The 14,916-nt window shown below is 38.6% G+C and overlaps 1 protein-coding gene across 1 annotated transcript in view; it reads left to right on the top strand.

Annotated features, from left to right (window-relative positions):
- The window catches only part of LOC120401161 (hormonally up-regulated neu tumor-associated kinase homolog A-like), a 44,365-nt gene that overhangs the window by 14,596 nt on the left and 14,853 nt on the right, over nucleotides 1-14,916 (top strand). The window contains exons 4-7 of the mRNA XM_039530822.1: nucleotides 809-947; nucleotides 5,716-5,843; nucleotides 11,775-11,910; nucleotides 13,426-13,603. Of these exons, the coding sequence (XP_039386756.1) occupies nucleotides 809-947; nucleotides 5,716-5,843; nucleotides 11,775-11,910; nucleotides 13,426-13,603 (581 nt within the window). The remainder of the gene's footprint in view (nucleotides 1-808; nucleotides 948-5,715; nucleotides 5,844-11,774; nucleotides 11,911-13,425; nucleotides 13,604-14,916) is intronic.

Raw genomic sequence — 14,916 nt, 5'->3', positions numbered from 1 at the left:
CTTGTTGGGCCTACCCGTTTGAGAGATATGTCAAGTTTAAAGAAGAAAATAGAGAAAAGTTTAGGCTTTCGTTGTCTTGCCATTTCTTCCCTGTTCTGTTCTTACGGATAGATCAAAACAAAGTATTATTTAACAATGTGGTCTTGAACATTACACTTTTATACAGGTCCCAGATTCTTTGAGGGAAGTCTACAGCAGGCTAAAACCCATTTTGGGCCTGCTGAGGTAATACAATGTTTAACAGGGGTAGTGTGACTTGGGGTTCCACTGTAAGAGTGGGTTGAATTGTGAAAATCAACTCTGAGTGACGTATAAGCCCGTTGCTTTGAAAGGGCGCTCATGGGGAGACAGTGGAGGGAGGGGCATCAAAAGTACAGCTCACCCTAGAATCATCACACTAATCAACTTTAGCTAAAGTGAAATAGGCCACTTAGACTGAACTAAGATTGCTCATAGTCTTTGGCATCAGTTTCACTAGATTGGTTTAAATTAATATTCTAATTTAAGGAAGTTGCATGTATGGTATAAGTGCACAAGCCCTAAGTGCAGAATGTTTATTCTATTTACAAATTTAGAGCACATTCAGCAATCAGTGCTGTACTGTATTTTAAGAACAACGTTACAATATGAATCATAAATGCTAAAAAAGAAGTAAAGGAAAATGGGAATAATACCTAGTCGCCTCCTTCATAACATTGCTTGTTTCAGTGTATAATTTCTGTATCTTTTTCCCTGTCTTTGGCCAAATGTCAAAGATAAATAAGTCCCAGAGGAGACTACAAACTCTCTGTTTTTGTGAATCTGGCAGATTTTGGACTGAGCAATACTATTAAGTTTGAGAGTCTCTCTCAGGAGCTGCTGAACACCCAGTGTGGAAGCCCAGCCTATGCTGCCCCAGAACTCCTAGCTCATAAGAAATATGGCCCAAAGGTGGATGTCTGGTCCATGTAAGTAGATCTATAAAAATATACTCATCAGAAAGTTATGAAATTGAATGATTTAGACTCTGATAATACAGGATTTGGTGGCACTTATGTTTTGGGGCAACCTCTAGCCATTATGACATTATGCTACTTTTAGGCCTTGATCATGCAGCCACTTATGCATGGGCTTAACTTTGTGCACTGTGAATATTTCCACTGAAGTCAGTGGAATAACTCATAGGCCCTGATCAGAGTAAGTCCAGCCATAGGTCTTTTCAGGGTTAGGTCCCTAAACTGTAGACTCCTGAGAGCAATGACCATGTATTTTATTTATCTGCAAGACATCATGCACACTTGATACTATAAGAATAGACCATATTTTAATACTATGAACAATAACTACTAACAATAACAGACAGTCTACAAATACATCATATTCAGCCAGGACATATTGAAAAAAAATCTATTGGTATAAGTAACTTCCATCTCATTCACTATTCTGAAAAAGTTCACTAACATAAAACTATTTTCATTTGCTAGTAGCTAGAGATGGTCAACTTCTTTCAAACAGAAAGGTTTTTTTGTTGCTGAAAATGGCTTTTTGTGGGAAATTGTCAGCGTTAATCAACATTTTCCATTTTTTCAAACATTCTTTATCATTATTTTTATTAAAAGCCATTTTCAAAACTTTTCATTTACCAGAAACCCAATTTTCCGCAAGAAAAAAAAATAGAAAATGGACCCAGGTCAAAAGCTTATAGATTAAGGCCAGAAGGAACCATTGGTGATCATGTAGTCCAACCTCCAGTATAAACCAGGCCACAGGACTTCCCTGAATTATTCATCTACCTGTGCATGTATATTACACATGGGGGAATTCTGAAGCAAAAAATTAAAAATTCTGCACACAATATTTTAAAATTCTGCAATTTTTTCATATTTTATTTGTCAAAATAACACAATATAATCACATGAGTTTCCATTATTTTGGTAATTTATTTCAAAATACCTGTCAGCAAGTATGTCTGTAACAATACAGACAATGAAAAATATGCAGCAAATGTTTATTGTGAAATAGATTCCTTGCTAGCCATATAAATACAGAATAATAATTTGAATAATATTTTGAATAATAAATTGAATAATTCATTTAAACTACAATACAGAACCGTATTTCCTGCACACACAGCCCACCCCCAGAAGGCCTGGGGGAGTCAGGGGTAACAGAGAAGCTGAGAAAGAGGGAAGGAGCATAGGAGTGAACCTGGAGGGTTGTTGGGTGTGGGTGAGAAATATCAAACAGGGTTTTTTTGGGGGGGAGGGAAGGATTGTTAGGGAGCCTCCCGCATGCCACCCCCTTCCCCCTTGTGGCCCTGTATCCCCATCCCCCATCCCTATGTATCTCTGCGCCCCCACATAGCCACCCCCCTTGTGGCCCTGCACCCCATCCCCATGTGTTTCTGTGCCCTCTCATCCATCCCCTCCCCCATCCCCATGTGTCCCTGCACCCCGCACCATCCCCATGTGTCTCTGTGCCCTCACACAGCCACTCCCTTCCGCCTTGTGGCCCTGCACCCCCTCCCCCCATCCCCACGTGTCTCTGTGCCCCCACTCAGCCAACCCCATTCCCCCATGTGGCCCTGCACCCCCTCCCCCCATCCCTATGTGGCCCAGTGCCTCCACTCCCATTCAGCCCCTGCCCCAATCTGTCCTCCCCCAACAGCCCTTATGAACCCCAGCCTGTGACCTCCACCCCAGCCTCACGCTGTCTGTCCCCCCATAGCCCCTGTCTCCTGAGCTGGTCCCACAGGCATGGCGCTGGGCAGGCAACCTCTTCCCTTCCCTACGGGCAGCTGGGACTGTCCCCGCCCAGGAGTGGCTGCTTTGGTCTAGCGCTACACTGGGCCCTGGCGGTCAAAAGGCAGAACTGCAGCAACTTTCCAGCAGAAGTTATTTTCTTCTGAAAAAAATTATGCACGGCACATTAATTATGCACGTGTGCAGTGGCGCAGAATTCCCCCATATATATACGTGCATATACAAACACACAGGTATTAATGATAGACAGACAGAGACAGATATTACATGTTACAATACATATAAAAATACATCCATTCTTTGGCTTTTGGACTTAAAGTCCACCAGGATGCTAACAAGTCCCTGAGTGATAATTTGCATTTGAATTGCTGGACACTTTGGAGATAACCGAAGTATAAAAATGTATGTAAGCAGACAGTTCCCTGCCAAGCTACATACCTGCAGGTGACCAAGAGTGTAAATTAGACCTTCACAGTACTGACTTTATAGCATACACTAACTGCACAGTTGTTCTTGAGAACTGTTGTGGCAGACATACCATATAACGGTATTTTGTGGCCTAATCATGACTCTTTACATCTCTCCCTTCCTGCTCCCCTGCAAACATACAGGATGTAGAAAGTTAAGCACAGAGGGACAAATTGTATTGAGTTACATTGGTAAAAATCTGAAGTATTGCCATTGACTTCAAGAGTGCTACTCTAAATTTACAAAGGAGTTACACAGCTGAATTTCTCCCAGAGAATGTTGTCAGCACCTAAAATCTGATTTAGTTTAGTTCATGTTTGAGATGTCTGCAAAATGAATGCAAAATAGTAAACTTAAAGCCATTTACTGATGTAATTCTGTCAGTGAGTCACACACAAAGAGTTGTATAAAACTTATATGTGGCCTTTGGTATTTAATTTAGACATTTTTCTGTGTCTAAGACATAAAAAATGAATTTACAACTTGATTTGTTATTGCTGAGACCTTCAGCATGGAAAAAGAGCTTTGACAGAGTGAAATTTTAACTCTCATGATGTTATTTCTATCTCAGTTCAACTATCATGAAATAAGGATATCAACTAGGTTGTGTAAAAGTGCTGACTTTATAGAGACAGATTGATAGGTAATGGTTGTCACCAGAAACAAAGAGTTGCAAAATCATGTTCAGACAACCAAATCAGATTGAATAGTAATACAACTAGGATTCCACCGAGGAAACACCAGCTCTAGCTTTGACTATACATGGGTTTTGTGCATCAGATTTTAAACTTCTTTGGAGGAATGGAAAATTATTAGCTTGCATACATCAGCTGAATTAAGAAAACAGCTGCTATATTCAAATGGAGCCAGATATTTCAGCAAGACGGAAGAGCAGCAGTCTGTTATAGACCATAAATTTTCAAGCATAATGTATAGTCAATTTCCAGCTTCAAATGTTAAATACATTGTTGTTAAGTAACTACATTTTGTGCATTGCTTTTTAGAAATATATATATATTTAAAAGATATTATGATTGTAGCTCCCACCCACTCCCAAATTCTCATACATTGGGGATTTCACATCCAGTAAGCTGATGAAAAGAACTATTGCTGGTCATAAAGGCACCACTCATGTATATCATCAATATCAATTTAAAGTGCGTGGCAAAGGAAGTGTTCACAATGTTTAAAAGACAAATGTACATAATGTTATATGCCAATACACATCCATTTGCACAACATGTGTTCTTTCCAACTATCCGAAAATATTTAGGGACCCCTCTCACTTTCAGTCCAGCTAAATTTAATCCATTTTCAATGAGATTATACTGTGTATCTAGAACTTTGGATGCCACTAATTAAATCAATGTGAACATCAATGCTGTTTCACTGCAATATTATACACATTCACCAGCACCCCCCTACTAATATTGTTCTGGCTGAAAGCTTAATCAGGACACTTTGGGAAAATATTACATTCAAGGACTGGCTGTATCAAAAGATTGGGTAATGAGGATAATAAAGATTTTTATTTTGAGGTGGCTGATTCAATTTTGGTCCAAGCTAGTAACTAGCAGAAGAGGTCACCCATCCCATCCCATGACCGTTCTTTGGTGTGATTTCAGAAAAGACAATGGTCTTCAAATATAGTTGTCTGCATCACATGTATCATAATCAAAATTATCTGCAGTAATAAGTATACCAGCTCTAACAAAATAAGAAGTGCCTGAAATTTGAAGTGAATCAAGCCTATTTCCCGGTCAATAAAGTTTGACCAGATTTTTCATTTTCACAGTCTTTGGTACTTTCTGGTCCAGTTGGAAGCAGGAATGACAGAATACCAGGCTGATGTTGTGGTCTTTCTGACCCAACTAGTTCAGGAAGTGCCATGAATAGTGTGAAATGGCCTGTTCACATGAGATATTCAGACCAAGTCTGAAAACTGAAGACAGTTGGATAAGCATTCAGACACGTGGATACTTACCCACACTGAATCTATGACCTTTAATGAAATTTGCTAGTCACAACAAGTGCTAACTAACACCTACGTTGGTAGTATCTGCAAATACTCCAAGGACTGAATGATCATCTTACTCCCTGTTGGGTGGTCATTCCATGTCAGAACCAAAGCCTTTGGTTTGGATGGGCTAAGAATGGTGCACTGTCACTGCATGTGCTGTACTTTTTTTGTGAACAAATAGCAGACTTCCACTTCCAATACTATTCATCCCGCATCTTCCACTCAAACAGATTAATATTCCCATCCACCCACAATTTATTCGTTTACTGTCTATGCTGTAGAATGCTTTTCTAAAGCTAAATGGCATTCACATAGAGATAATAATTTCAGTTGGTGAGTCTATGTGTATCACAACTTAGAGATGATTTTCAACCTGCTCTTGATGTCAAAAGACAAGACTCAGAAACCTGAACCATGGATTTTATTTCCTGAATTTACCACAGTTATCTGTAGCTCTGATGTATTTATTGTGTTTTTCCTTGACAGAGGTGTTAGCACATTTGCTATGCTAACTGGCACATTGCCCTTCATTGTGGAACCATTCAACATCAAGCAACTACATCAAAAGATGGTCAACAGTGAGATCAGCCCCATTCCATCCAATATCTCTTCTGGTAACCCACTCCTATTTTATATAGAGATACATAATATAGATAAGATAACATTTTAACCTCAGTAGCAAAGTTAATGTAACAACCTCACAATAAGGAAGACAGCGTGATTACCGTGTTTAGCATCCATGTTATCAGGAGGTAATGTGACCATATTCCTATGGTGGACAAGAGCCACCTCTTCCATTTTCTTTGTTCTGTTTATTACGGGCAAGATCCTGTGCTATCTAGACTGTCTCAATCTTGCCTCAGAGATGAGAGAGACAATAACATTGTTGCCTAAACTTGAGAGATCACAGAGCTCAATTCTCATTTACATTTAAAGAAAGTTGGAGCGGACATAAAAATTACACTCGTTTTAAGGACCCTTTATGCTGCCAGAGTGATGTAAAGTGGCCTTAAGTGCAAATGAGATTCAAACCCATGGGGTTTCATTTAGTGGGCTGTGTGTGCCAGTTTAGGAAGCCATCTGTTTAATGCACTCAAAAGCAGAGTTGTGAAAACCTTTGATAAGTGGTGTGAAAGAGCTCCCTCACTTTTTGCTCTAAGCATAATTCTTCAAAGTTCAGACTTATAACTACAGTTGGTTGACAACAGAACTTTTTGTGAAAAGTCCGTCCCTGTTTTTCATTAAAAAAAATTGAAACTCAAAATGTTTACACCAGCTGTAGTTATCATCTTCATTAGCGAGGCAGAGTCAATGGAGACTTTTAGGCCCAATTTTCAAAAGTCATTTATCATAATCACTGGCTCTGGATTTGGCCCTAGGTTTTAAAAGCCAGAGATAATATTGGTGAATATGAATTTGGTGCTAGAAGTCCAATATTTATTTTCACTGGCATTAGATTTTCGACAATTCTTTTATTCAGTACCTCTGGTTTTAGTTTACATTCTCCTTCCAGTTGTACTGATAACATTTTAGCATCATCTGGCTTGCACATTACAGGTTTGGGTTGTTTTCTCACAGCAATTTTATGAGTGTAACTCCATTGGTTTCAATTCGTGTCAAGGGCAGGGTGTGAAGGGCAGGACACAGAGTAGAGCAAGACTCTGCTTTGCCCAGTTCACCACTGGCATATATTAAAGTTTTCCCATGTTGCATAACTTTAACTTTGCATGAGGTCAGGATGAGCAGAATCTGCCTGAGCTCAAACTCTGTATAGATGTATAGATGCAGTGAAGAATTCCAGATCATTGAATCTGTCTAGATCTAGTTCAGAATTACAATGTTGAGGTAACATGATAAGGTAAATGATTGCTTCCAAAGAACGTTGATGGGATAAATACCATACATGTTCATCATTCTAATGCTTTCTTATGTCATTTAATCATCATAAAGGGGCTGGTTAACAGGAAGTGTATTATCTCATCCTCTATTTTTCTACATTAAAAGCTATTGTTAGTGGGACAGTGTGAAAATTTCAGTTGTTCCAAATGATAACCTTCCTAGTTGGATGTTAGACATGTTAGGGAAGTAATGAACAAGGTTTTCATATCTGAAGACCTGAGCTCTTCTAAGGTAGGTCACAGGTGAAATAAATGTTATGGTCCTAGTCTAATCTTCATCTAACATTTTTTCCTCTTCTAAAACTCCCCATTTAGCATTTTTTGCTCAGGAATGTGCCAAAAATGGAATATTAGCAGTATTAAAGAGGAGACTGAGTTCCATTAGCAGAACTATATACAGACAGGGATATTTATATGTACTTCATCTGTGCGTGTTACAAATGGATGAAGCCAAATTATTAGTTGCACTCTGTCATGAGTACTAAAATGTGCCAAAAGCACACAAAACAATAAATCTTGTTAGTGAGATTAGCTTTACTGTGTGAGTGAAATTACTACTGAGCAGAGGATCAGCCCAAGACTTATAACTAGAGCTGGTCAGAAATTTTTGAACAAAAAAAAATTATTATTTTTTTTAAGGAAAATGCCAGTTTGTCAAAACTCAAAATGTTCATGGGTCAATTCTGATGAATCTCCTGATTTGAAAATTTTTGGAAAGTTTTGAAATTGTCAAATAGTTTTGACAATTTCAAAACTAAAAGTTTCATAAGTTCAACATGACTTTTTGCTTCAAAATATTAGTTTTTAGAACTAATTTTTAGAATACTAAAAATGTTTTAAAATATTTAAAAGGTTGAAATTGAAATAAAATGTTTCAAAATAATCAAAAAGAAACATTCTGATTGAGCACCCAATCTGGAATATTTTTTGAGTCATTGTTCTGCAAAAAAATTCAAGATTTTGACTTTTCATCTTGATCTGGGATGGAAAAAATTTTTGCCATCTCAAAACTTTTCATAGGAAAGGACAATCTTTTCCCAGGCACCTCTGCGTGGCATTTTCAGAAATGCTCCCAGTTCCACGCGCAGGGCAAGGTAGGCAGGCAGAGCTTCAGAGTCACAATGCGTGGATGAGACGATGGTTTAGAGAGGAGAGGTTCACGTTCATTAGGAACTGGGGAAACTTCTGGGATGGGAGGAGCCTATACAAGAGCGATGGGCTCCACCTAAACCAAAGTGGAACCAGACTGCTGGCACTAAACATTAAAAAGGTTGTAGAGCAGTTTTTAAACTAGGAGATGGGGGAAAGCCAACTGCTGCAGAGGAGTGTGTGGATCGGACACAGACTTCTCTTAGGGGAGAGTCTGATGATAGAGAATCTCCAGGTTATAGTCAGGAGCAGAGGAATGAGAAGTATAATGTAAGGGCCAGATCAGATGATAAACAGTCACATAAAAAAGAATCTGGCACATCAGAAAAAGGCAGGCTAATAAACAGGGACAAGTTTTTAAAGTGCATGTACACAAATGCCAGAAGTCTAAATAATAAGATGGGTGAACTAGAGTGCCTTGTGATAAAGGAGGATATAGATATAATAGGCATCACAGAAACCTGGTGGACTGAGAGCAATCAATGGGACACAATCATTAAGGGGTACAAAATATATCGGAAGGACAGAACAGGCCGTGCAGGGGGAGGAGTGGCACTATATGTTAAAGAAAGTGTAGATTCAAATGAAGTAAAAATCTTAAGCGAATCCACAGGTTCCATAGAGTCTCTATGGATAGAAATTTCATGCTCTAGTAAAAATATAACAGTAGGGATCTATTATCGACCACCTGACCAGGACAGTAATAGTGATGATGAAATGCTAAGGGAAATTAGAGAGGCTATCAAAATTAAGAACCCAATAATAGTGGGGGATTTCAATTATCCCCATATTGACTGGGAACATTTCACTTCAGGACGAAATGCAGAGATAAAATTTCTCGATACTTTAAATGACTGCTTCATGGAGCAGCTGGTACGGGAACCCACAAGGGGAGAGGCAACTCTAGATTTAATCCTGAGTGGAGCGCAGGAGCTGGTCCAAGAGGTAACTATAGCAGGACCGCTTGGAAACAGTGACCATAATACAATAGCATTCAACATCCCTCTGGTGGGAAGAACATCTCAACTGCCCAACACTGTGGCCTTTAATTTCAAAAGGGGAAACTATACAAAAATGAGGGGGTTAGTTAGACAAAAGTTAAAAGGTACAGTGACTAAAGTGAAATCCCTGCAAGTTGCGTGGGCCCTTTTTAAAGACACCATAATAGAGGCCCAACTTCAATGTATACCCCAAATTAAGAAAAACAGTAAAAGAACTAAAAAAGAGCCACCGTGGCTTAACAACCATGTAAAAGAAGCAGTGAGAGATAAAAAGACTTCCTTTAAAAAGTGGAAGTCAAATCCTAGTGAGGCAAATAGAAAGGAGCACAAACACTGCCAACTTAAGTGCAAGAGTGTAATAAGAAAAGCCAAAGAGGAGTTTGAAGAACGGCTAGCCAAAAACTCCAAAGGTAATAACAAAATGTTTTTTAAGTACATCAGAAGCAGGAAGCCTGCTAAACAACCAGTGGGGCCCCTTGATGATCAAAATACAAAAGGAGCGCTTAAAGATGATAAAGTCATTGCGGAGAAACTAAATGGATTCTTTGCTTCAGTCTTCATGGCTGAGGATGTTAGGGAGATTCCCAAACCTGAGCTGGCTTTTGTAGGTGACAAATCTGAGGAACTGTCACAGATTGAAGTATCACTAGAGGAGGTTTTGGAATTAATTGATAAACTCAACATTAACAAATCACCGGGACCAGATGGCATTCACCCAAGAGTTCTGAAAGAACTCAAATGTGAAGTTATGAACTATTAACTAAGGTTTGTAACCTGTCCTTTAAATCGGCTTTGGTACCCAATGACTGGAAGTTAGCTAATGTAACGCCAATATTTAAAAAGGGCTCTAGGGGTGATCTCGGCAATTACAGACTGGTAAGTCTAACGTCGGTACCAGGCAAATTAGTTGAAACAATAGTAAAGAATAAAATTGTCAGACACGTAGAAAAACATAAACTCTTGAGCAATAGTCAACATGGTTTCTGTAAAGGGAAATCGTGTCTTACTAATCTATTAGAGTTCTTTGAAGGGGTCAAACAAACATGTGGACAAGGGGGATCCAGTGGACATAGTGTACTTAGATTTCCAGAAAGCCTTTGACAAGGTCCCTCACCAAAGGCTCTTACGTAAATTAAGCTGTCATGGGATAAAAGGAAAGGTCCTTTCATGGATTGAGAACTGGTTAAAGGACAGGGAACAAAGGGTAGGAATTAATGGTAAATTCTCAGAATGGAGAGGGGTAACTAGTGGTGTTCCCCAAGGGTCAGTCCTAGGACCAATCCTATTCAATTTATTCATAAATGATCTGGAGAAAGGGGTAAACAGTGAGGTGGCAAAGTTTGCAGATGATACTAAACTGCTCAAGATAGTTAAGACCAAAGCAGATTGTGAAGAACTTCAAAAAGATCTCACAAAACTACGTGATTGGGCAACAAAATGGCAAATGAAATTTAATGTGGATAAATGTAAAGTAATGCACATTGGAAAAAATAACCCCAACTATACAAACAACATGATGGGGGCTAATTTAGCTACAACGAGTCAGGAAAAAGATCTTGGAGTTATCGTGGATAGTTCTCTGAAGATGTCCACGCAGTGTGCAGAGGCGGTCAAAAAGCAAACAGGATGTTAGGAATCATTAAAAAGGGGATAGAGAATAAGACTGAGAATATATTATTGCCCTTATATAAATCCATGGTACGCCCACATCTCGAATACTGTGTACAGATGTGGTCTCCTCACCTCAAAAAAGATATTCTAGCACTAGAAAAGGTTCAGAAAAGAGCAACTAAAATGATTAGGGGTTTAGAGAGGGTCCCATATGAGGAAAGATTAAAGAGGCTAGGACTCTTCAGTTTGGAAAAGAGAAGACTAAGGGGGGACATGATAGAGGTATATAAAATCATGAGTGATGTTGAGAAAGTGGATAAGGAAAAGTTATTTACTTATTCCCATAATACAAGAACTAGGGGTCACCAAATGAAATTAATAGGCAGCAGGTTTAAAACAAATAAAAGGAAGTTCTTCTTCACGCAACGCACAGTCAACTTGTGGAACTCCTTACCTGAGGAGGTTGTGAAGGCTAGGACTATAACAATGTTTAAAAGGGGACTGGATAAATTCATGGTGGCTAAGTCCATAAATGGCTATTAGCCAGGATGGGTAAGAATGGTGTCCCTAGCCTCTGTTTGTCAGAGGATGGAGATGGATGGCAGGAGAGAGATCACTTGATCATTGCCTGTTAGGTTCACTCCCTCAGGGGCACCTGGCATTGGCCACTGTCGGTAGACAGATAGTGGGCTAGATGGACCTTTGGTCTGACCCGGTACAGCCTTTCTTATGTTCTTATGCGTATAACCCACTTAAATACCTGACCATGCCCGAGATCCTCCGAATAGGGCTGACTTTGTGCCTCTGCACATGAGTAACTTCTCACTGTTTGAATAAACAGACACTACTATAGAGGTCAAGCCATTTCATCTGAATTTCTGTACAGGAGCTGTGCACTTCATGCATTCCTTACTTGAACCTGATCCTGCTAAGCGGCCTGCTGTTAAAGACGCAATGAAAGATAAATGGCTGAATGAAGTATTCATCGGGAAATCACTGAATTCTATTACATATAAAAATAGGTAATTTCAAATCTCTGTTCCATTTACTTGTATCTGCCCCGTGGAGTTTCAGAGACTTTGGCCAATCCTAGTACTACCAATAATTAGTAAAATTTTACTTTATCCTTCATTAATTTAGCTCTGCTTTACATAAAAATTACACAAAATGCATTTATGTTGCTATGTGCATATATTGCATTAATTTTTTTCTGGATATGTTTAATTGGTGACATTAAATTTCTAGAATGTTTGATTCCAGTTATTTCTTCACTACAAAATTACACAGTATATTCCCATCTGAGAGATTTTGAAAAAACTTATGCTGAATTTGCTGCGTTGATATCTCACATATCTGCAAAATTGGGCTCTACTGTACTTCATGTTTTCCCAGTCAAATCACTGCACCTATTAAACAGCAGACGTGTGCAAACAGATGCAAGACACCACCAAACACTGCCTTTTCAGGCCAGTTGTTTTCTCATATATATGCACACGCAGCTCCCACTCTGAGGATAAAATTTGGCCCACTGTCTTATTATTTCTTAACTATCTGTATCTGAAGAGGTAATATGACACTTTATACATGAATTCTCCACCTTCACAGTTTTAGTAATTAGTGTTTCATATTAGTATTTTCATGCTCTTCTAAAAGATCTAATTTCAGTGATGGAGCTTTCATTATTTCTACTAAGAATCATTTGATTTAGGGAAAATGTTTAGGCCCAATTCTGTAGAAGTCAGTGGGTTTGCACACATGAAACAGATAAAAAAAATCTGACCTGCAGTTCCTTTATGGTGAGGCTCAAACCAGCTGTATTGACTTTGTCCTTGCTTCCTGTAATACTATAAAAATGTTTGGAAAAGAATTTTTGGAATTTTTTAAACCAGATATCTAGACATTTCTAAAGTGCCCCCTCCAAATTCATTCAATCTGCTTATGAAAACACTTACATGTCTATTTGGAAGTTATTTCTAAGTGTAGCTTTACAGAGTAATTTTATGTATAAAAATCTTCTCCAACTTCCCTAAGATCTTTTATTTACTCGAGATCCTCCAGCCTCCTCAGATCTTCCCATCCTTTTCCACACACACAGATTTTCTCCGTATCACTCCCTCCCAGACTCCTATGCTGAGGACCAAAAAATAAATAAACAAACAAACAAACAAACAAACGAGATCATGACAGATCATTAACTAGCTTCTTGTCATGCTGCAATCTTAATCTTGGGGAACATCCTTTCAAATTAATCCATCCACTCTGCATCAGCAGTGGAATATCTAACAATGTTGTAACTTAGTCTTAGCCCAGCAATGAACTTGAGGTTGTCCAACAGAATATTTAAGGTTATGTAACTCTGTATCTCAAAGTTTTGTACATGTAAAGTATGTTGAGTATCTGGACTGTCAAATTACTTATAGCCCACTGATGACTGCACTGCTCACTTATAAATCCATACAACTACACTTGTACATTTTTTGGTTTGGGTTTTTTTGTTGTTGTTGTTATTGTTAAAATGAGCATTCCTAATTTTTCAGACTTCGTCCTGATGAACTGAACCCTGTTGTTCTAAACTACATGACAGAAACAATGGAGCTCAGGCTTTCAGAAGTTATCAATGTTTTGATAAATAACAAACCATCTTCTATCATGGCTTCTTATTGCTTATTACTGAAGAAGTTGGCCAAGTATCAAAAAGAACACAAAACAATGAAGGTAAGACATCAATTCATAAACAGCATGTTAAGGACCAACCTCTGTTCACTCTACTCATGTGAGCAACAAAGTCAATAGGAGGGCTTGTGTGAGCCTTAAATACATTATGTATAGCACAAATGCTGCAAACTATGGAAAAATTGGTAACAGAAGTACAGCCACATGTACAGTCTAAAGAGACTCATTCGTGGCATTCTCAGAGGTGATTACTGTAACAGATTTTTTCCCAGAGAAAATGTATATTGTTTTCTCTACAAGCAATCAAATTGGAACTGACAGTTGCAATGTTAATGGGAATTTGTTTCTTTATATAAGAGATGATTTTTCCAATCAGAAAAAGGAAAGTTCATTTCTGCCTGACCTCACACCACCTTGCTTTTGTGACTGGTCAGTGAGGGCCTAATTTTAAGTTCACTAAAGTGAATGGGAGTCTGAAAAGTTACACATTTCCATTCTTGTCTCCTGTGTGCATTGTAGATTTTCTACCACTGTAGTTTAGGTTCAGGTTTTAACTCCGACTAACTGAGAGAAGGAAGCTAAGATTAGAAAATACTATATAGCAATAATTGCTGAGGCCACAATTAGCTAAAAAGTCTGTAAGCTTTTCTTTTACAACCATTTTTACTAAGGGGTTCACAGTTCAGTCATAAAAATTTTGCTTCAGGCAGAAATGAGGCAGACAGGAAGCCAGATTCCAACTTCTAACATACAAGTGCAGTAGGGAATGTTTCAATTACTAAACAATGCACATCAGAGATTAGAATCCCAGTCAAAGTCTTAGCCTCGGACAAACTGTATTTTGAGATGGTCCAGTTGACTGCTCTAGAAATTAGTGAGCAAAGCTTAAGTAGGTCTAGATCTGCATCCAGCACATAGCCCTGGAGTCACTCTAGCATATGCATGTTTCCATTCTAATTCCATCTCACCATGGGGAGGAGTGGAGGTAGCCCCACATAGTCTTATTCAAAACTCAAAAAATTGGTTTTCTTCTTCTTTTTTTCCCAAAAATCTAAATTTGGCAGGTCATGATGCAGGGGTCCTTACCTCTCCTGATAGTTTCATTTAAATAAAAACTGTATCTGCTGAATTATAAATAATTGAAAACTAGCTATTGTGGAAAGACTATTGGGCAGATCCTCAACTGATATAGCTCAACTGAAGTCAAAGAACTGATGACAGTTTACACCAGCTGAGCATCTGGCTCTTTAATGTCAAATCACAAACACCTTAGGCAAGATCCTGCATGAGGTGGAATGGGAAAGCAGTCATATGAACAAGGGAAAGAGAGTTATCTAAGCAAATGGCAGCACTAC

This window comes from Mauremys reevesii, linkage group 3 (genome assembly GCF_016161935.1).
Source record: "Mauremys reevesii isolate NIE-2019 linkage group 3, ASM1616193v1, whole genome shotgun sequence".
In the NCBI taxonomy this organism is placed as follows: domain Eukaryota; kingdom Metazoa; phylum Chordata; order Testudines; family Geoemydidae; genus Mauremys; species Mauremys reevesii.
This window is presented reverse-complemented; position numbering and strand designations above follow the sequence as displayed.